The sequence below is a fragment of the Argiope bruennichi genome, chromosome 7 (genome assembly GCF_947563725.1).
Source record: "Argiope bruennichi chromosome 7, qqArgBrue1.1, whole genome shotgun sequence".
Classification (NCBI taxonomy): Eukaryota; Metazoa; Arthropoda; class Arachnida; order Araneae; family Araneidae; genus Argiope; species Argiope bruennichi.
In genome coordinates, this window is record NC_079157.1 from 45,006,519 (window position 1) to 45,030,394 (window position 23,876).

Below are 23,876 nucleotides of genomic sequence, written 5' to 3' on the forward strand. Positions count from 1 at the left end.
ACAGAACTAAAACACACACATTTATTTTGGGACACGCAAAAGATTTTTGGCTATACCACACACATAATCATAATTGATTTTCAATATTATATTAAATTCTTTCCAATTCATCACACATGGTCTAAATTCAAATAGGGATGTTAATAATTTATAACCAATTGTCTCACAATTTGAGAAAATAATTTGCAATCAAGAATCTTCTAATTTAATGGTCATATTAACAGATTATTATAAAGAAAGCTTCCTGAAAAATTAAGACAACATTAAAAAAATATTAATTAATATTTTTTTAAAAATAAAAATTATAACCCATTCAAATTAAAAACATACATTTTTCCTTAACAATGATATTCTGCTTGATGCTTACAAAACACTGTAAATTTGTTACCTGTACATTAAAACAACAGCAAATAGAAAAAGATGCAAGCCATAACTAAAGAAATGTTTGTAATTGATGTCAAAGTGAGCATACAAAAACAAACATCATTTAGTTTTTTTATCCTTCTTTCAATTAATTTCAGCTTTCATAACTTCTAAGACCATAAGCCTAAGCTACGTATAATCCATAAACTATGATTCCTTCTGAAAAAGTGATATACTTTTATGAAATAAATATAAATCTGTATTAACTTCTTGGTAATAATACATTTGATTATATGTACAGTAACTCCAAACATACTTTTATTTGAAAATAGTATTGAAACTTTAAACTAGAGTACTTTACTACATGCACTGAAAGGAAGGGAAGTGGAGGAAAGCAATAATTAAATGCAATAAAATATTTTGTACATTCCCTTATACTGTTTCCATCTTTCTTTGATAATGTGTTAATGGTTTAGCTTAGCTTAATTTTTTATTTTAGTTATATTATAAAAATATGTTTTTATTTTGATTTAAATATATATCATGAAAAAAAAAAATGAGTAAAGAAATAAAATTTTTGATTAATGATTTTTTACTTGTAAGTAAACATAATTATTGTAATAGATAAATAATAAAAATGAACTTAATAACAAATATAACATTAAAAAATTATGTTGTAGAAGTTGCCAATTAGACAATTTTTAAGAATTTGACCGCAGACACACTCAACTCAGAACCTTAAGGTAGCTTCCTAATCAGATCTAACTACATATAAGCATCCTCATAGGATCCAACTACAGTTAAAATGTAAAGACAAAATAAGAGTTTACAAGCTTGAGTAAATTGCACTTAAGAGTAGATAAATGATTTATTGCTGTATAGAGCTTTTATTACCTACTTGAAATTGCTCTGGCTGTTTTTTCATTTCAATATATTGCAGATTCTGTCTTAATATCTTCTTGACATGAAAAAATGGACATGGATAAATGAGAACAGATGTAAATAAAGTTTCATATCTTAGAGAAATGGATTATTACTGGGATGTTGTACACATTCCAAATTAGGCATAAGGAACAAAAATTGCATTCATTTTTATGAATAACAAGGCATTATTTTGACAAATGTGAAGAAATATAAGTTCCAAATATGTAGATTTTAATTATTTAATACTTAAATCTGCTCTGCAACTGAAGGAAATCTTACATATTTCTGTAAATGTTTCACAAAACTCCATAATCCCTCATCTTTTTCAGAAATTATTAGCTGTAAAGTGAAACCATGAAAAATATATTTATATAAATTATCAAGGTTTTGTGTATTTATCTTACAGTAACAGTTTAAAAAAATAGGATATTGGGAACTTTTAAAAATAATATCAGTATGACAATATTTACTTTATTATATTATCTAAAAAATTATCTTAGGCTTAAATTTGCATACAAACAATTAGTCATTAAAATACCCAGAATATATGCAAATATGTGTAGATGATGATTTTTTTAATTATAATAAATCTATATTTAACAGAATATGAATAACTTTTCCACCAATCAAATAATAGCTACTTAATGTAATATTTTAATTAAAAAGTCAACTGTTCAATCTGTTTTAAATTATACAATAAGAATTTTACAACAAACAATAGCAAAACAAGAATTATCACTAAAACTCTATTTAAACTAAATATGTTTAAAATTTAATATTTTAGTGAATCAAGAAGGAAAAAAATAGAAAACAAGAAGCTGATCAAATGTGGTAGATATAAAATACACACTACTTCAAGAGAATCAGTAATTTGGAAGATTTCTTTCTTAATATTGAGAAAAAAATTTAATTCCCTTGAAATGAAAATTATAAATCAGTTACTATACACTATTTTTATACAGTTGTTTTATGAGAACTTTTTGACTTTCTTTACTTAAGCTTATAATATCAAAACATTTTGAAATTACTTTATTTTAAAGAAATATTTAGCATTTTATTAGCAATCACACAGACTTTTCCTCATCCTAAAAGACTTAGAGTAATAGTAAGAAAAAGGAAGCAACTGATTAGAAGTTTGAATTATCATTTGAAAAAACAACAGTAGGAGCAATAAATTACAAAGCAATTAGCAAAATTAAAAATAGATAAAAATCTAGAAGAAATATGTGAAAGTGAATATTTTAACTAATAGCAAGCTTTGAGCAAACAGAATTGCTTAAAAAAAAATCACTGAAAAAAAATTCTATTTACTGCAATAGAAGCAGTCATTTATTAAAAATTTTAATAAGGTCATGAACATGATGAAACAGTTGATCTTTCTCCTTATTATTTAGCAGACAGTTTTATTTTCAGTGTATGAAAGATAGATAAATTTATTGAGTATGCAGGAAGGTTAAAAATAGTATTATTGGTTGATTAAAAGTTCTTACCTTAAATAAGAGTTGAAAAACATTCTCTTTTTTTTCTATGCCTAAATTCCTACTGAAAGAAATTTATTCTAATAACAATTTACATTTCCTTTACTAGTTAACACAGAATTTACAATCATCTATGAGACTTCCTTTTATCTACCTCATTAATGTAAAGGGAAGTGAAAAATTTAGCATTAGATATTGAGATATAAGGCTAGACATTAGGTTAAAAAATATTTTTTAAACAGATGAATTAGATAAGGAATAAAATAAAAATAGGACTAAAGCATATTTCTAAATTAGGTTTTTAAAGTTTTACATCAACGTGTAATTCTATAATTAAACCTTAAGAATGACCAGATGAAATCTTTCTGACAAAATTTTCCGTTGAATACTGCTTTCGAAATAAGGATTTAAACTTCGCCGAAACAATCTTAGAAAAGATATCTTCAACTAAAAACGTGATTTCTGTTAAACAGATCATTTCCACAGAAGAGACAATTAACAGCCAAATCTAAAAGTTTTATCTTTAAATCGCCAATTATAAAGGACAAATAAATATTTAATATGAATGATATAATAAATATATTATATTAAATACATAAATATACATTTAATATAATAAATATTTAACATAAAATTCCGCGAAATCTCTCTAGCATGCAAGTCATGATCGTGATTGCAATTTGCAATCGATGCTTACTAATTACAATGAAGTCGCAGTTACAGATACATTGGCAATAAACAGGAAATGAAATAATATATTTTCTACATAATAAGGAGTCAACATTGTTCGCATAAGAAATTAAAAAAATCCTATACTGTAATTAAAAAAAAGATTTAATTCGAAGAAAATAAAAGTTTTTTTATTAACTTTCACTATTTCCTCCCCTCTCCCTCCCCTCTGAAGAATTTGGATCTTCCTTTAGTTGGATTGCATTTCATTCTGTAGATGGCATCGCACACTGAGCTTGAGCGCTGAATCTGATTTGACCGTGATTCGTGAGCAGAGAAAGCGCGTCTTCCAATCTCTCACATACAAAGCAAATTTGTAAACAGTATTATCTTGTGCTAAAAGTTTGAAAACTGTTTTTAAGGATCATTTTAGCTTGATTTTTGAATGTGATTCGTTATTAATAGTTGTGAAAGTAATAAAATAAGAAATGGTAAGTAATTTTTGTGATTTCATAATGAATGAAAGTTATAAAAAAAATCAGGGCCCGCACGTATAGTTACAAATCTTGAGTTATTTATTTTTTCTAGTGTTTTCTGCATTTACCGTCATTATCTTTTATATTCTCATAGTACATTTTTTAAATCATCCATGTTGAAGCTGATAATATTGTTATTTTTTTATATATATAATAAGCAAATTTCGTGTGATGGATATAATTTTTGCGAGATTCACTTTTAGATAGAATTAGTGAGGGACAACCTTTTATAATATTTAAAAATGATTTAAGATTGTATTTTTTATCTCTTACAGGACAGATCTAATAAAAACAAGGAAAACAAATCCTTCTGTAAACATAAATCAATCAGCAGCTATTTTAAGGTATCAAAACGATTATTCGAACCAAATAAGGCAAGTATTTTGCATTTATAAATGATTTTATAATTATTTACTTAGGTCAAGATCAAATTCCACCAAGTTAGTTATATGCCCTGCAGTTGCATATACCTTGAATTTATTGAGACAAAATATTCTACTTGTGTACTGTGCATAGTCGGAGAATGGGATGCCAGTTCAAATGTGGCCATTATCATCCAACCAGAATCTAAAGTTATGAGGTTTTCATTCAAATAATCTATGCATTTTAAGATCATTTAACTATATATTTGATACTAAATCCAATATTCTTTTAAGTGTTTTATATTGATCAGAGTAATAATATTGGTGGCATGTAACTGCTTTTGCTTCTTAAATTAATCCTATTCTATATTTTATTTATATCTATATGATCTCTTAGCACAGACAAGTTTGTTGTATTAGCATGAAATAATTCTGGATTTGAATGCAAATCACAGAAACCTACTGAGTGAAAAAATTTCACTAATATGTATCTAAGAGAACAACATTTAAAAAATTTATTAACTTTTATTCTTAGTATTTTCATTAAATGATTATTATGAGATGAGATGTGGCTCAAAGCTATAGAATATTTTGGATCAGATTATACTTTATAAACTAGGATTGCATAATACTATAATTTTGTTTACCAATATTTTTTAATTAAATCTGTGTTAAACTATCAACATTTTATTCATATCATTTTATTAGTATTTATTTTCTTCCCTAAATGATTAGGTCATTTTTTTTATTTCTTGTCTGAACATCATTTGTTAACTGTAGGAGAAAAGAGCATGGAGGAATTTTTTCTTAAAATGCTGATATTTTGTTGTTATTCTAACATTTTTTTAAATGTCTTTTTTTTTATATATTCTTTGTGAATCTATATTTGTGAGCTTAGTCTTCTAGTTGTATTTTTATGATTAATTTATAGGAATGCTCATTATATAATAATCTCAACATTGTTGTTGCTCCCTAATAACAATCAAGAATCTAATTTTAATAATTCTGTTGAAATATAAAAATAAACCTCAAGTGATTCTAGCACCTTTTGACTAGCTTATATTCCAATGAAATATTTTATTGTTGTGTGCTATTTATTGTACCTATGATAAGTATTAAGTGATTTTGAAAGTGAAATAATTAGAAATAAATCAACTTTGAAAGAATTTTATTTATTTTTAAGTAATTTATTAGGCTTGTTATGCATACAGCTGGCTTGAGTATAATATAAACCTGCATTCTTCATTCAATAAAACTGATAACCTTTTTTTATATAATCATAATTTAATAAAAAATATAGGAATTTTCAAAAGAAATGTATGAAAAGCCACCTGGTTGATGCTTAATTTCCTTCAAATAGAGTTCAGATATATATATATATATATATATATATATATATATATTTTGTATACTTATTTTTATCATCTAAGTCATTAACTAAATATACCTCGAGAGATGCTAAAAATTTGTATTTACAATGGGTTGAAGTATTAGTGATTTTTACTTTTAATGTATTTCATAACATCCCTGTAAAATTCATGAAATGCTTTTTATAGTTGTATATAAAATAGGGGAAAGTGGGAGTATAGTGCAATTAATTTTATTTTAAAGTTATGGCTACATAAGCTACAATTTATTGAAGGTTTTGTCAGTCATCTTGTTTTCAGGTATTCTACATGTTTTAGAATAATGTGCACTTTTAATTGTATTTCTGTAAGTAAATCTTTATTTTTGCATATTAAAGTAAAATTTTGTATTCCTAATTAAATTTCCTTTTGTCATTAGTAGTATTTATTTTATAATGAATAATATTTTATTAGTAAAGCTAATTATGTTTAAGTTTTCTTAAAATGGATGCTTTAAATTCACATAATGCAGTTATAAACATTGTAGGCTATATCAGTTTGTGTTACAGATTGAAATGGGGCACATTCTTACATATTTATCTAATTACTAAATTTTATATTATAATATTTGTTATTAAATGTTATTTTCCACATAATAAATTTTATTAATAAATACTCATTTTTCGTTTAAATATTTTTGATTAGAAATATGAAAAGGTTGTATATGTACAAAATCATTTTTATTTTTGGAAAACATTGTTTTCATATAGGTTTATGTATATTTTAAAGATATTGTATATATATATATATATATATATATATATATATATATATATATATATATATATATATATATATATATATATATATAATTTTATTTTAGGAATTTTCTTTCATTAATATTTTTTTTATATTTTGTTTTTAATTTTTAAATATGAGAATTAGTCCAAAGAAGGAAAGATAATCTTAATGTCTTACCAATATATGAAAGTTGCAATATTGCTCTTGGTACAGCAGTTTCTATAATTTTCCCTATATTTAAAGCTTTATTCAATTATATGTAAATTTATCAAATCTGGTATTTTATTTTAATGCTACTTAAGGAATCATTGGATGTTTGCATACTTCATATCAAATGAATTTTATTTAAATACCATTCTTTTAATAACTCTTGCTATTTTAGCATATATATATATATATATATATATATATATATATATATATATATATATATATATATATATATAATATACCTTGATTACAGAGAGTACTCCAGCAATAGGATGTAGTGTTACAATATCCATCACTACTTAATTCCTGGAAATAAATGTTATGTTACTCTGTTTAATTTTAATGCTATATAATATGTGTGCAAACGCTCAAAGATTAACTTGAAAACCTTGTTCATTTTATACCACAATGTATCTTGATATCACAGTTGAAAATAAAAATAGTGTGTGACATTATGGCTTACATTCCTCTACAGTTTTCTTTTATAGCAGCCTGTGAAAGGTAATAACTCCCATTGGTATGCTTGATTAGGATATGTTTACTTTTCTATAACAGATGGGTCAAAAACCCACCTTATTTGGTAACAGAATTTTGATTAAAAAGATATATCATTGAATAGTATAGTGAGCAAAACTGAAATTAAAAATTTGTTTGCAGAAAAGTATTGAATTATTTGAGACATAATTCTCGCAGTATTTTTTATCAGTGAATTTTTAATACATCAAGGATACTTTTAAGTGCAGATTATTATTATTCACAAATTTTAGAGTTATAATACATACAGATGATTGAAAATGTTAACAGCAGGTTTTACTTGTCTTTCATGGTGCTATTTAAGTTTTTAACATGAAAAAAGAATAAAAGAATATAAAATTTTATTTGTATTAGAAATTGCTGTTGTTTATTGTGGAATTTTATTTTATTAAATCTTATCTGACATAATGATAAACTATACTTGCATGTTGCATTTTATTCTCTTAACAAATACCTAATATCATACACAACGATTTTATTTTATTTGTTACATACGACCCAATTAGCACAAAGATATTTAATGTTTTTTTGCTGCTGTTTGATATTCTGAATGATGCACAATATCTACTAGGTATTTTAAAGTGCTTTATTCTTTTAGGTGTGTGCAAATCACAATTGTTTATCCAATGCAGTTGTTTATGTTATCTTAATTGTTTTGTCAAATCTTGAATAGTATTTTTATAGCAGTTTCATTCTTAATATAAAGGGTTTATTTTTTCTTTGTAATGAACAGGATTTTTTTTTATACTCCTGCATACAAATAAAAAATATTTGCAATTGTCAAAAATTTGACCTTGAGGTATTGATGAATTTTCTAAATTCAGATCTCCCTTATTGGACCTTATTAAAAAAAAAAAAAAATGGTTTATCCATCCCTGAGGTAGAGAGTTTTTGCAGCAAAATTGCATATCTTCATAAAAATTTTAGCAATATTCTTTTATGGAGAATTTGTCTCTTTTTTCATGCATGTGCATGAAAAACTACTCTCTTTTTTCATGCATTTTTTCATCCACATCTCAAAAAGCTATGAGCCAGATATATAAAATTTGACTTATGCCCTGTACCCAAGTTGTAGATATTTATCAAATTTTGGATAAAATATAACCAAGAGTTGATTTGTCTGCATATTTACATTTATGTGATTCAAATGAAATAGTTCAGAAACACAACAAACTAGAATAAGAATTTTAGTATGTATTTTTTACATTACACTTGTAGATATGAATTATATTTTGGAGAAATGGATGAAGTTCTATTCCAATATGTATATCCAATTCTCTTTACTATGTTGTATGCTAATGTTAAAATGTGCCCTATTTTGGTAGCATAAAAGAGTAATGAGAGGAGAATACTCCTAGTAATTTTAATAAATGAAAAAAACATTTCTGAAGTAAAGTTTCTAATCTCTTATTTTATCTTTTTTCACAGCTTGAGTGCACTTCACCATCATCTAATTTAATTCAACCATCTTCTCCAGCATGGGCACAAGATGATAGTCCTTATTTATACGAAATTCGAAAAAAACATTTAGCTTCGAAATGTTCTGCTGAGGCGATGTCAACTCCTTCAAGCAGTGCCCTTGACGAAACTCCTCTTAAAAGATCTGGTAGCTCAACAAAATTGAGAACTTGTGTAAGATTTTTTAAACTATGATTCATAAAACTTCCATTGCCTTTTATATAAAACATTTCTATAATTAGCTTTTATACACTTATTTGTATTTAATCTGATTGTTCTATTTTTATCCAAATGGATTTTTATATTGGTGAATTTTTTTTTAATTCAATTTTGTTGTGCTAGTTTTTAAATTTTTTATACTTTTATATTCTTGATGAAAATACATTATTTTAATTCATTAAAAATTAAAAATTCATTAATATAACTAAATTTTAATTTCATGCATACAGTAACTGTCTTAATGTGATTAAGATATAATTTCATTTAAAAAATTCCAAAACATTTGTAATAGTTACTTCTAATTATAAATAGTTAAATTTTAAATTAATGTAATGATTATTAAGTAATTAATGTTTTTAATACATCAATGTGTTTTGTAATCTGCTTTTATTAAATTTATTGGATTTTTATAACCATTAACCATTGTATATCGGCACTGAACCTTCAATTTTCAGTATATAAATTTATTTATTAGTTTATTTCATTTTGCATGTAATATTTAAATGTAATACCAAATTTCTTATTAGAGCTTTCAATCTTTGGGAGAAATTTTTGGAAAAGTCAGTATTCATTTTTTTTAGAAGATTTTCTTGATAAGATTGCATTTTTGCTCAGTTCTGATTTCCTTCTACATGCACAGTAACAAAGGGCATTTATATCAACCTCACAAAGCAAGAGGTTATTTGAAAAAATTAAATTTACAGAGACATTTTAAGTGCTTTCGATTGAAATTTTTTTCAATCGAAAACTACATAATATTATTATGTTTACATAAAACATAAAACTACATAATAATATTACATATTAATATTTACATAAAACTACATAATAATATTATGTTTCAAAACTACATAATAATTTTTTTTTTTTTCTGAATAAAGTATCATTAAGAATGATGAAAATTATTTAAGGGTGCCATATTATTAAATTTTTCTTTTGAATGAATCTAAAAATGATATTTTGAAAGAGATGTTTTTTCCCCTTCCCAAATCTCTTGTTTTATGAATTTTTAAGCTCAATTGTATAAATTTTGATTTATGAAAGTAAAGATAGCTAAACAGTTATGAATATTTTAATATTCTTTTTTTAATGAAAATGTATTTCAGATTAGTAATTGTTCATTCTAAAGTATTTTGTATAAACTTAACCTTTGTCTAGGAAATCATCAGTTGAAAACATAACAGTATAGAATATGGCCTTATAAAAATTATCATTCAAACCTGATATAGAATCCTTTGGCAGTTATATCATTTTATTTGTTTTTGATTCAATTATAGATGAAAAATATTTCCCCAAGATCAATTTTTTTAAAGACCTGTAGATAATATTGTATTCTTTAGTTTACCCATTCTATATTTTCATTTTTTTAAACGAGCAAATCGGGTGAATTTCTTAAATTATGTAATCTAGATTTAATGGAAAGAAACTCGATAATTCTTATCTTTTTACATATTTGAGGCTTATTTCCCTCCCCTGGGGTAAAGAATACAGTGAAAAATCATAATAATTTTAGCCTCAACATTTTGATGAATCTTCACTTATTGAATTTTCTCCAGTCAGTATATATATATAATATAATTTGACTGTCTGTAAACATGTTAACTCAAACTGCAAAAGTTAAAAGGAGGAAATTTTGTTTGTTATCTTTACACTAAAATTATAGGTTTAGACAAAGTCTAACCCATTTCATTTTTTGCTGTTGTTTTGTTTTGTTTTGTTTAGCAATATTATTAAAATTTGCAATTCTTCTTTTACAGTAAAATCATTATCCTGAAAAATATGCTTACAATATTGTTTTAATTAACTGATGTCACTAATATAGAGTAAAAGGATATTAGAATTATTATATGAAAAATGAGCTTTCTGATCTGATTTTTTAGTATTGTATTCCATTTTCATTTCATAAAAAAGTTACGAAAACTAAAAATAAATCATTCACCTCGGAAAAAAATCCAAAAATTTGAAATTGTGTTCTTAATTGTATATTTCCTGTTGTTTTTGATTTCCATGCAATGAAATTGTTTAAGATTTTATATTCTTCTTCTTTAAGAAATGAGAAAAAATCATCGCTATTGTAATTTTAAATTATTCTCTATAATAATTGACGTTTATATTTTTAAACATATGGTATTTTCAAATATAACCTTTCTTATAAATGTGACTATGGTTCAGTTATTTTTGATTTGCAATAATATTCATTATGTTAATTGCAATTATTATTTTCAAAGCTTTCTACCAGTATTATGGAGATCAGCAGTCAGGTTATTATGGAGAGTCCCAAAAGTGCTGTAATGAAAATAGTTGAACAAGGTAAATGTTTTAATTGTTAATTTTTACCTAACCTTTCTTTACAAATGCACTTTACTCTCTTGATTCAAACATTACTGTTACTGGAAAAAAAAAATTGCATTCTTATTTAGTTGAAATATTTTGTAAGAAATTTTCAACTGAAATTCTCTATAGAACTGTTATGAAATGAGATATCTGTAAAGCAAACATTTTATTTTCATAACAACTATACATAATATTTTTTCCATATATATTTCATTTCTATATCAATGGAATTTATTCTTTAAATGCTTCTTCAAGAAATATTTTTCTTAACACATGCCTCTGAAATGCTTTAGAAGCAATGTTTAGTTTATATAATTAATGCTTTAGAAGCAAATGTTTTGTTTATATAATTAATGGAAATATATTTTATTTTCATATTATTTTTATAATTATTGTAGTGTAGAATGCTTTGGTATAAAATTGGCATTTTTCATAAGGAATTATGTTTTTATTCCTTTGCTTATTGTATATTGCATGACCTAATATTTGAACTGGTTATTATTACAGCATCATTTTATATGTTATGGTTGAATGATATTATTTTTTCTTGACTTGCTTTTTCTCATTAAAACAACTGATTTTCTAAAGATGAATAAATTTCTTTTTTGCATTTTACATTAAAAAAATTACTTAGTGAAAATTAGCTTTTATTTTGTTCCTATTTTTATATTTACTACTTTTGATTCTTTTTTTTCTTTTCATTCATAATTGAATGCATGCATGTCAACCTATATCACAGGTATCATTAATGATACATATGCTTAGTTTGAGTGTACATTACTTTTTTTTTTTTGGTTGTGTTGCAAAATTTACATAAAAACTTTAAAAGAATGTTCAAAATACATGTAAAATAGTGCCCCTTTTAATAATTTATTTTAATTTTTTTATTCAGATATATATACCACTCCTTAATTTATTTAGTTTTAACTATAGATTAAATAATTAATTTAGTTTGAAGCATAAATTTATTTAGCTTCTGCTGTAACTTGTATTTACAAGTTACAGTAAAAGCAGCAAACCCTTCAGCAGTAATTTGTCAACACGTTACTACTGTTACTTTGTCAGCCTATATCACATGTGATATTTTTTAATACAAACCCATCTTGATTTTGATGAGAAAATGTTTTGCTTAGAAGTTTCTTATAGATTTAATAAAACAATGTACAACGAAATAAAAAAAAAATCTTTGTGCTATTCCACAGAAAAGCTACCTATTAATGAGAAATATATTGAACGAAAATACTAAAGTTGATTAACATCCATTCTTGCATAAAGCTGAAAAATCTTTTTAAAAATGGCGAAAATTGACTTCTTTTTAATTTAAAAACTTTTTTCTTGTCTGTTGATTAAAGCATTTAACTTCTTAAATGTAGTAAAATTTATTTTATTTAATTCAGTCCATAATGTAGAAGTGCACATTTCTTTAATATTGAACAATGAAATATATAAAACTACTTCAGTATGCAATTTTTTTATATTAATTATTTTCATTACTTTCTTGCACAGTTTATTATTATTTTATTTTTTTATGTTACAATATTTTGAAGTAAATAAATGAAAAAAGTCATTTAGATTTAAAAAAAAACATCAATGTAATTTGCATATATTTATTTTTGTTTATTATAACATACTACAAAATTAATATTTAAATTAAAATATCATTTGTTTGCAAAGAACAAATTTTGGGGGATATAGTAAGTGGCAGATTTAGGATCTTTTAAGTAAATTCTTCAAACTATTATAAAATCTTTTATTTTTTTTTCATAGCATTTTACACTTTTATTTCACTAGTAATCCATAATAAATACTAAAAATCATGTCTGTTGATATAATTAATTAGATTGGTACATTTTGATTCTCAACTCCTTCAGAAAAGTTAGACTTTTATTTCTTCTTTTTATAAGTTACTTTATATATAAATAACTTTCACTCATATGTTGTAAAAAATTAAAATCACATATTTCTGGTTAACTTGACTAAGTGTCACTTTTTAAAATAAAAATTGAATGAACCCTACTGAGTAAAATTAATTCAATTATTGAAAAAGATTGAAGTTTTCAATAACTTGCTGTAAGAATATGCTCTTGCTCTTTAAGTGACTTATAATATATAGTTATAACTTTGTAATCTATGTAAATAAATGATTGCTTTTCAAAAATCACTATATAAATTTAAACATTAACATTCTTTTTTGAAAAAACCTTTCAAAGTAGTTTATGTATTTTTTTAAAAAATAATTTCATTGTAACTATTAATATTATTTTATTTCACTGTGTTATTTTAATGAAAACACTCTTAATCTAAAATAATTTTCACTGCAATATAAAATATTGCAAAATACTTGAATATATGTATATAATTGTTTTGATTTCACAATATAATTATAATAATTTTTATTTGAGATAAACAGTTCATTATAACTATTATTGTTTAAATTATTTTCACTTATTATAATAATTAATATTGGAAATTATTTGTGTAACTGTTAATACTCTTTTACACACATACACATTTATGAATGGAAAAGAAGCAGGATAAACCTATGTTTTAAATAATAATGAAAGGAAACTGTTTTAAACGGTTTTTTAATATATTTAAACTTTGCTGATCTTTTAGTTTATATCAGTTTAGTTTGAGTTGCAATTCTTATTTTATTCAAAATTTAAATTATATTTAAAATTTGGATTAAAAAAAGCAGAATAGAATTGTATATCAAAATTGTTAAATGAATCACAAATAATATTAGAATTGCTGACACTTCTCTCAATTTTCAAATAATTTCAAAAATTTTTTGTACTACATTATGTTTTCTTTGATGAAATGATTGCAGATAACATTCTTCTGAAAACTCTAATTAAATTTTTTCTTTAATGAAGATTAACTTTTATATATGTATTTTTGATGCCATTTAATATGATTCTGTTAGTTTTAATCTGGTGATTACTTTATGGAAATAAAATTATCAAACTCTAAATTGAAGTTTCATGAAAACTTTTTTTAGTTATGGATATTGAAGAGGAAGGAACATTATCTGGAGACTTTTCTCAGGTAATAATCTGCATTCATTATTTTTTGAGCTATTGTCTTTTATAATCTACAATAAAACAAAAATACCATTTTATATATTTTTACAAATTTTGTTTTGTTTTCAGAAATGTATTTTACCTGTTATAAAGGGAAGACATCCTGAACTGAACACCATAACAGCTGAAACGGTAAGTAGTGAAAATGTTATGAAATCAATTATTAAAATATGTACAAAATTTGTAATCAAACATTCTATGATTTAGATTAGTTGTTAACATGGGTAGGGCATTCAGAACTGACAAGATTACATTAAAAATGCGATTTACCTAAAAAAATTGAATTAAGAAAAACTGATTCTATAAATGAGAAAATGGCAATAAAGATTTATTTTTAATATTTAACAATTTTAGATATAATTAACATGCAAACAGTAGATAATATTAAAAATTAATGTAGGAATAATTACATACTCCCCAACAGCTATGGAATTTCCATAGTTGCTATGGAAATTAGGTAAAAAATTACATAATTATGGATATACAATGGAAAACTCCTAAAAACTACAAGAAACAGACACATACACAGAAAACTACAAAATATGCTGAAAATACTCTTTTCCTGCATCTTTGCTTACAACAATTTAAAAAAAAAAATGGAGGCTTGATTTAGAGTGACTATAAAAACTCTGGTATCACTCCTCATAACAAAATGAATATAGATGTTTCTTATGATGTTAAACTGAGCAATAATGACTTAAGAAAAGCAAAAGTGCTTGCTATTTAATAAAACAAAATTGTAAATGCCTAACAAATAATGTTAACATTTGTTCAACAAAATAGTGTGATGTTTTAAAAAAAAGTTATTTAATTGATGTATTTAGTCACTTATAAGGGCCATAAATAATTTTGAATAATGTTTCAAAATATTTTTTTTTTTTTTGTTAAAATTCTTTGGAAATATCTATTTTTCAATAATTAGTATTACAATATGTGTAAGGTATGTAATTATAATTATTTTTAATTAACAAATTATATTTCCTATTTACAAGTAATTTTAATGAATGATAGAAACAACAAAACTCTTTTAATAAGGTTGTACAGAAATACTTCAAAATAAATAAAATATTTCATATCTAATGTGTTTAAATATTATTTAAAGACTTTTTAATGCATTATAAATCTATTAACTCCACAAGTGAATTTAGGTCATTAAAAATTATTCATTGATAATGAATTTAGATGCAAGAAGTAGATTTATCAAACTAACAAAATTAATTCAAATGTAAAAAAGTTCCACATTTTTAGTTTTGTTGAATCAAAGTAAATTCAAATTATATATAATGTTTCAGCATTGTCATTTAGAAATTCAAATTATCAGAAGATAGAAAAAATAAATAAATAAAATGACATAAATTTGAAGGAAAAATGTTTAAATTAACCAAATTCCAATCCATATTTTTTTATGACCCTTGTTTAAAAAAATAATTTGTATCATTGAAATAGGTTTAAAATAACTTATATATTTGAATGTTATTTTTTTTTATGTATATTTAATTTAAATATAATGTGCAGTTGTTTGTAATAATATTTTGAACTAAAGGATGCTAAATATTAGTGATTTCCAGTTTTGGGCCATGTACCTTTTGAGGATTGTATTGATAAAATCTTGTATTTATTCTTAATGATTATATCATTAAATTTGAATTTCATGAGATTTGTAATATGTGTGGGCTTAGTTCAATTTGAATATATTACTGTCAGCGAAATGATTGCTTGTTTCCATGGCATGTACAGAATGTAGACACAAGTTTTGCTTTTATTGACCGAGTTCAAAATTGAATTGACATATCAAACTAACTCTCTCAGAACAAGAACAATTATTTGACTAAAATAAACAAAATTTAAATTGAGGCAAAAGGTGAATAAAAAATCTGAGTAATTAAAAATAGGTGATGAATTATTATAAAGATTTTCACACAATTCTGTAAATATGAAAATATTGTTTATTATTGAGCATTCCACTCATCATTGCTGTTTTCTGGAAAGTATCAACAACTTTCTTTTTTATTTTATTTATGCATTTATATCAAGGGTGAGGTAGTAAGAATTTGTTTTTTTAAAGATGGTTAGGATTATTTAGTTTTTCTGAACTTTTACAAATTTACATATTTTAAACAATATGCTGCAGTAAATTATAAATTTTGACTAAATATGAGAAAAATACTCAAAAATTTTTTTAAAAAAAAAGTGACATTATTGCTTTTATTACTCTGTAATTCTAAATTGTTGAAAGAAGCAATATTGATCATGTCGAAAAATTGATTTAACATTATTATACTGCCTTTTTGTTACTGTTAAAAGTATATGCATAAAAATTTCAGATTTCGGGTTAGTAATGCTGAAATATGTCAATCTTTATATTTTGCAGTTTTTCTAAAATAAAAATTTAAACCATACTAACTCAAATTTTAAAAAAACTTTGAAGTTTATGGGTTTGATGTGGGATTGGCTACAAATCTGTCATATTTTGCATCTCCACCCTCTTTCTTAATAGAGGAAAGAAATATTGAAACATTTTTTAATGTTGAAATTTAAGTATTGGATATATATAAAAATATATCAAATTTTATTTATAAACATTAAATATTTAAGTTAAAATTTCCAGATGGTTTCAAGAATTATTTATTTATTGAAACTATTCCATGTATGTGAGATAGTATTTTATCTTGAATGTTGCCATTTTTATTAAATGAAATGTCTTAAAGGTTTAGTTAAATGTCTTCAACCTGCCATATTTAATCAAATTTTTTATCATTCTTTAAAAATTATTAATGATTTATGAAGAAAATTACCTTTTAGCAGTTTGAAAAGTTTAATGGTTATTCTCAGCTTCATGTTACGAGTCATAAGAAGATTTAGTGTAATATTTTATATCAAAGTAATTATCAAAATAATTTCATTGCAGGAATACCAAGTATGTCCATTGTATAAACTTCAGAAATCTGATGAGAAATTCTAATCTTCATTATATGCGTTTAGGGCTTAAAAAACTATTCATTTGTAATGCATGTAATTGTGTTTCAAATCACATATTTTTTGCTTTTTTAGGTTGCATGGTTATTGGTTGCCAATCATAATTTTGATGTCACCATTATTGACTGCAGATATCCTTATGAATTTAATGCTGGTCATATTAAGGTTAGACTGGAAACATTTTGATTATAAATTTTGAGTGTTGATATTTACATCTTTTGTAATGTTTAAAACTCATTTTTGCCGTTGAAGTTGACGTACAATTATTTTGTGAATTAATATTTGATAAAATTTATTTGAATTAATTTTATATCAGAAATTTCTTTGAGTTTTTAAACTTTATAAATAATAATTAAATTAATAAATTTACTCAAAGATTGTAAATATCTAAAGCTCTGAAAACTGATTTTTAAAAACTTTTCAAAATGAACAGATTATTTTCTGCAAAAGCATTTCAACAAATAATAGAACAATGTAATATTTTTTAAATTATAAATTGCTTATTCTTTTAATTAGTGAATTAAAAAATGTTTAGTTATTAATTATATTTAAATATAAATTCTTATGCATGTTTCCTTTGAATATATTAATGTGAATAGCTTCAAATTATTCACAAGAATATATTTAAGTATTCAAATCAGTACTACTTTACAGAAAATTTATAGTTATTTATATACTGAAAATTTAACTCTACATTTGAAATTAGATGGAATAAATTAATTTAAATCACTCAATATGTATAAAGATAATTTTAAAAAGTGGAAAATAACACTAAAAAGTTCTTTAAAAAACAAGTAAATGAATAAATGAAATATACTGGTAGAGAAATACTAAGAAAAAATATGTACTAAAGAAAAAATATTTTATACTAAAGACAAAATATTTTATTGAATAATTCTGCATTTGCCTGTTGCTTATAATATTTTCCTTATATAACTATAAATGATGATGGCATCACAGGAATAATATATACTGTGCAATATGGAAGAGTATTTGTTGAAAGATTGATACTGAAATTATTTTGAAGGGATTTATCAATAGTTCAAAAATTCAATAACTTGAAGTAATAAAAAATTTTTGCAGTGACAATTCCCTTAAACCTAAAAAATTAAAATTATAATAATAATAAAAATCACCAATCAGACAGGAAGGACAAAAACTGTTATAATTGTTATTTTATTCTTTACTTAAAAAGAATACTGCAACATCTTTTAAAATTGATGTTTGGTTAGCTATCGTACATCGTATTAGGTGCAGTATTGTTTGCTGAAATTTAATCTTATTTTAGAAAATGAAGTAAGTTAATAAACAAATAAAAATAGGATTAAAATTTGTGAAGTAATGTAATGTTTTAAATAAGAATTATAAAAATCATATGCAGCTGTAATAAAAATGAAATTCTTTGTCTAATAAATATACAATTTTAGCTTGTGATGCTGTGTGTGTGCTGGATCCTGCTCTTAAAATTTTCATTTTTTTAATTCACATTTTATTATGATTTCTGTGTTTAAAAATAGCAAATAATAATTGATGTTATACTTGTTTCAGAATGCCATTAATTTGTTTTCTCAAGAAAATGTGGATGAAGACTTTTTCAACTCTGATGTTACTAAATTGTATGATGGTAAAAGGATGAAAAGTGAGAGATTGTTAATCTTCTATTGTGAATTCTCCTCTGAACGAGCTCCAAACATGTAAGATTTATTTTCCAAATTTTTTGCTCTGGGAAGTTTAAATATTTAATTAACTGATATTTTGTCCTTTTTGAAATTTATAATTATTGTTTTTGATTATTTTTTATATTTAATGATGCATGCTTTTGCATAAGAATGTATATGTGCCTTTGTAAAAATCTTGTGAGTATCAAATAATCTACATTGATTTTTTTACAGGGTACATAAATAAATTATACTGATTTATGATCTTGGTATGAATGACAGTCTTATGCAATTTAAAAAATTCTGTATAATAAATTAATTTTTGAAAAAAAAAAAAAAAAACTGGTAATGTTTAAAGAGTTTCTTCAATGAGGAAATCTTGAAACAATTGTGAAAACTCCAGTTATCACAGTTGTTATTCTCTGTAGAAAGCACCAGAAATTTTGTTTGCTTCCAGTTTCTTTACTGAAGAAGTTCACCGAATGCTCTTGTTACATATTTGTTTTCTGTTATTTGATTTTCTAACTGAATTTAAATATTTTATTTATTTTTGAAACATTTATTATTGCATAGTTGAACTGCTTTATTGATGCATTTTGTAGGTTGATATCTTTATTCAGCTTAAGTTTGGATTAGGTTATTTTTATTATATATTTTTTATTTCTTATAATGACAAATTGTTTGGTAGGATGATTTTTGTATGTATAACATACACATATTTGCAGAGTGTCCACTCTTAAGAATAAGAACCAACAACTAATTTATAAGTCTATAAAAGTAGACATGTATTTACTGTTTCAAAAGTGTTTTAAATGAAGAAAAATAATTTTTTATCTGCTTCAGTCAAGAAATGCCCTGTTGAGTGTGGAAAAAAATATGAATCTTACTTTTTATTCTGACTCCTGATCCTATGTTCATGTTTAACTCTTTCACTACTGACTTGGCCCAACCAGCTATACAGATTCTATACCAGCAGCCGGGTATCTGTTTCTGATGTGGAGTGTAGGATGCAAAATGAGTTATCACCAAAGTTGTCCTCCCTGCACCCATCGTTTGGAACAGAAATCAGCCCAACAATATAGAATTTGAACGATAATAATTGCTAAGTCAGTAGTGAAAGGGTTAAGGAAATGTATTTACCATGAAAATTTCTAACGCAAAAAGAGTTTAAATCTTTTGTGACTAAAATTGACTGAGTATAAATCATATCTATAAATTTCAATATTTCAGATAGTTTTGTGTAATGTAGCTTAGGCAAAAGTTCTCAAATGTATTTTTGATTTATTTCTGAGTTTCTGGTTTTAAGTTAAAAACTCTGTGCTATACATGTTATTTAAAAATACATATAATTATACCGTTTTGAATGGTTTTTCTGTTTTTGTTACATTTGTATTTATATTTATATACTTTATAGGATGCGCTTCATACGAAACAGAGACCGATTTTTGAATGATGGCCTTTATCCATTTGTGTATTATCCTGAAATGTATCTCCTTGATGGAGGGTATAAATCTTTTTATGCCAGTTTCAAGGTAATAAATTCTATACCTCATCACTTTTAGTTAAATTAATTTGTAATAATGCTTAAAAATTTGTTTAAAATTTGCAAGCAGTTTATTTGTTTATTTTATATTTGCTGCCTTTTGTGATTAATTAGTTAGAAGTATTAGTTTTATTTAAATTCAACTAAATTTTTTATGCATAATTTGATGCGCTTGATTCTCTCAACTTTTTAAGTACCCTTAATTACATCTTATATACAATTCCGGTTCTCTATTAAAAAAATGTTTGAAAATATTTATCAAATTTATTATTGCAAATTAATTTAAATTTTAATATAATTTAGCAGTTCATTATTGTGCAAAATTTTTTTATAACAATTTAACTCTTTACTTTTTAGTGATATCAATTTTATTTTTGTACAGTTTTTCTCTAATTTTAATAAATTTTTCTGAGATATTTTTATCAACAATACTTTTTAATTTTTCAACAACATTAAATACATTTTATTTGCATATGTGTGCATATTATTGTTGTATATTTAAGGGGGAATTCTGTAAAATAATACAAATTCAGAGGAATCGACTATAAAAAAATGATCTTGATATGTATTCTGGTTTAGTGATTCAAATCTCCTTTATTTTATTGTTTTTAATTCCTAATTTCATTTTTTTTATTATTTAATTTTTATGTTTTCTAATTTTTATTTTTTATTTTATTATTTTAACCGTATTGTTTTGATTACTTGTCCATTTCTATATTTTTACTAAGTGTACTAGAAGGCATTCACAAGAAATGATTATCAGTGATAATACTGTTATAATAGTATATGGTCTTACTTGTACTGGTAACCATTTATATTCTTCTTTCACAAAAAGTGTGCCTGACATTTTATTTCGGCTGGTAAAAATAGTAAATTTTAAATAGTAAATTTAAAACAAGATGTGAAAAAAATTTATTAAAAGCAAATGAAATATTCCCTCCATCCCTTTTGGGTTTGTCATTTCTTTCTTCTCAGAATTTGAAATTCTGTTTACAATAATAATAATGATACATAATGTATTTTGAAATCTTTGAGCACAAAATAATTATATTATTAAATTCGACCATATAATGAAATAAGTGTTTTTCTGCTGTTGTATGTTTCGAGTGATGTTCTGAATAAGTTGTTTTAACAATTGGCTTTACATGATTACTATTTTCTTTCTAAATCTAAAGTTATGATTTCTCATTTTCTGTTACAATATTGCAAAATGAATGTGTGCATCTTTGAAGAAGACAAGAATTTTTGAATATTTTACCTTTTTATTATTATTATTATTTATTTAGTTTATTTTTATTTTAAAAGAATTTTCTACGATTGCATATTTAACATAACATAGATTAAGATTTTCTTTGTGTTCAAGCAAAAGTTCTTCTCTTCAGTAATAAAATCTTTGTTATTTATGATTTTTACTTCACCCTATCTGTTAAATTATAGATATTGTCAATGATTTAAAATTACTTCTGATTTAAATAAGAATTATGGTTTATTATTTATATAGCAATTTTTTTTAAACAGAAATACCAATTTTATTTCAGTATTCAAAAAAATGAAATAAATTTATTTTAATTATGATGGAATTTTATAATTGGTTTTCCACTCAATTTTCAGTGTTCTAAAATTCTGAAGTATTGCATAGTTGTATTTTTACAATAAGAGAGCAATATTTTTAAACCTTAATTATCATTTAATTGATGATTTTTAGTTAGATTTTTATTTCATATTAAAAAGACTAAACATTTTTTGGAGAATAAAACCTTCATTAAAAATATGAAGGACAAAATAAAATCAAAATAATAAGATACATTAAAACAATGATATAAAGAAACTAAGTTCGGGTAACTTCATTAAAGAAAATATTTTCAAGCATTCTTTAAAGATTTAAAATTAAAGTGTTTAAATCAGTGCCTTGTTATTTTGACTTGTATATTTTCAGAAAAAAAAGTCTTGTTTTTAATATATTAATAAACAAATGTTTCTTGTGTGTATTCTATTCCACCTGCTTTTCTGTATAAGGAAAATGACTTAAAAATATTTTTTTACACAATATTTTTTAATTTTTTTTTTTCTCTCTCTCTTTTTGTTTAGGAACTTTGTGAACCTCAAAATTACAAACCAATGTTGGCCAAAGAAAATGCTAGGGATTTAGTTTATTACAAAAGTCTCTGTAAGAGCTGGAATTTCAAGCAGCAGAAGGAAGACAAATGGTAAACTGAAAAGAAACTTAATATTGGATGGAAGTGTGTTACTATGCATGAGTAGTTTTTCTGAGGACTGAACATCCTAGTTATTTTGTGAACTCATTATCACCATGCTGTTCCATTTGAAGTTAGTCATTACTTTATCATAGTCATACATTGCATTTATGAAAATGCTGGATGATGTTCTACTTGAAAAGGAAAGGTATCAGGAGATTGCAAATTATTTTGACTTATGAAGCACTTTTGCTCCGTTAATATTTTATACTGTTATTGTGTTCTGTAAATATGATGACTTGACTCAAAACTCAAACATACAAGACTATAATTTACAATAAGACGAAATGTTACTTTCTGAGCATTTGAAATCCATTTATATATATATTTTTAATTATAGCTTAAGATGTTCTTTTTAAATGTGAAATTGAAGAAATGGAACTAATCTCAAAAGTTGCCACTTGAAGCCTTTTAGAAATTGTTGAATATTTCTGCTCAATTCACATTTATTTCTCAAGAAATCAGTAGATTGTAGTTAACAAATTCAAGAAAATTAGTCTTAATTTGTCTCATGTAAATCAGTTGATTGCAATTAGAAAATTCAAGAAAATTTATCTTAATTTGTAACATGCAATTGAAGTTAGAGAATCATTTCTAGTTTAAGCAAGGATGTGTTATAATTTTGTACTAGTCTAGCAAATTTATTTGAAATGTATGTCTGTCATCCGTATTAATGTCTATTAGCTTTGATATTGTTATTTTTCTTTGTATATCATCTTCTTAGGTACCTCTTTTATATTAGTTATGTAAAAAATTCTTAAACGAAGTCTGAAGCTAACTTAATAATATTAAATGATGATAATAACAATTGTAAATGAAGTTGAATTAGAAATTTTAATTACTTTGGAATTTTTTTTCTTTAGAATCTCATTTTTGCTATGCTATTCTACTGATATTTTTTAAATTCTAAATTATTTTAATTAAGGCTAATTAATGAAATTAAATTTATTAGTACAATAAAATAATTTTATTAAAAAAGAAGTTAAAAAATATTAGTTTTGTTTTATGTTTGTTTGTATGAGTAGCTATTAAAAATAACAAACTGAATTCTTAAGTCATTTATATAAAAATTAAATATGTAAATGAAAAATTTCCCATATATTTAATGCAACGTCGTTATACAAATT

At 23.8% G+C, this 23,876-nt stretch overlaps 1 protein-coding gene across 1 annotated transcript; it reads left to right on the forward strand.

The window, feature by feature from the left end:
• The first annotated feature begins 3,758 nt into the window (after positions 1-3,758).
• On the forward strand, positions 3,759-23,552 carry LOC129975049 (M-phase inducer phosphatase 1-A-like). Its single transcript, XM_056087922.1, has 10 exons — positions 3,759-3,925; positions 4,246-4,344; positions 8,652-8,855; positions 11,129-11,210; positions 14,236-14,282; positions 14,387-14,449; positions 17,369-17,458; positions 18,842-18,987; positions 20,366-20,483; positions 22,583-23,552. The coding sequence occupies exons 1-10, from the start codon at positions 3,923-3,925 to the stop codon at positions 22,703-22,705; spliced, it is 975 nt and encodes a 324-aa protein (XP_055943897.1). The 5' UTR covers positions 3,759-3,922; the 3' UTR covers positions 22,706-23,552.
• The last annotated feature ends 324 nt before the right edge of the window (positions 23,553-23,876 follow it).

Excerpts from the sequence above, each read along its gene's own strand:
- LOC129975049 (XM_056087922.1), top strand. Across the intron at positions 4,345-8,651 it reads GATTATTCGAACCAAATAAG|CTTGAGTGCACTTCACCATC; the intron begins GCAAGTATTTTG and ends CTTTTTTCACAG. Across the intron at positions 20,484-22,582 it reads CTTTTTATGCCAGTTTCAAG|GAACTTTGTGAACCTCAAAA; the intron begins GTAATAAATTCT and ends CTTTTTGTTTAG.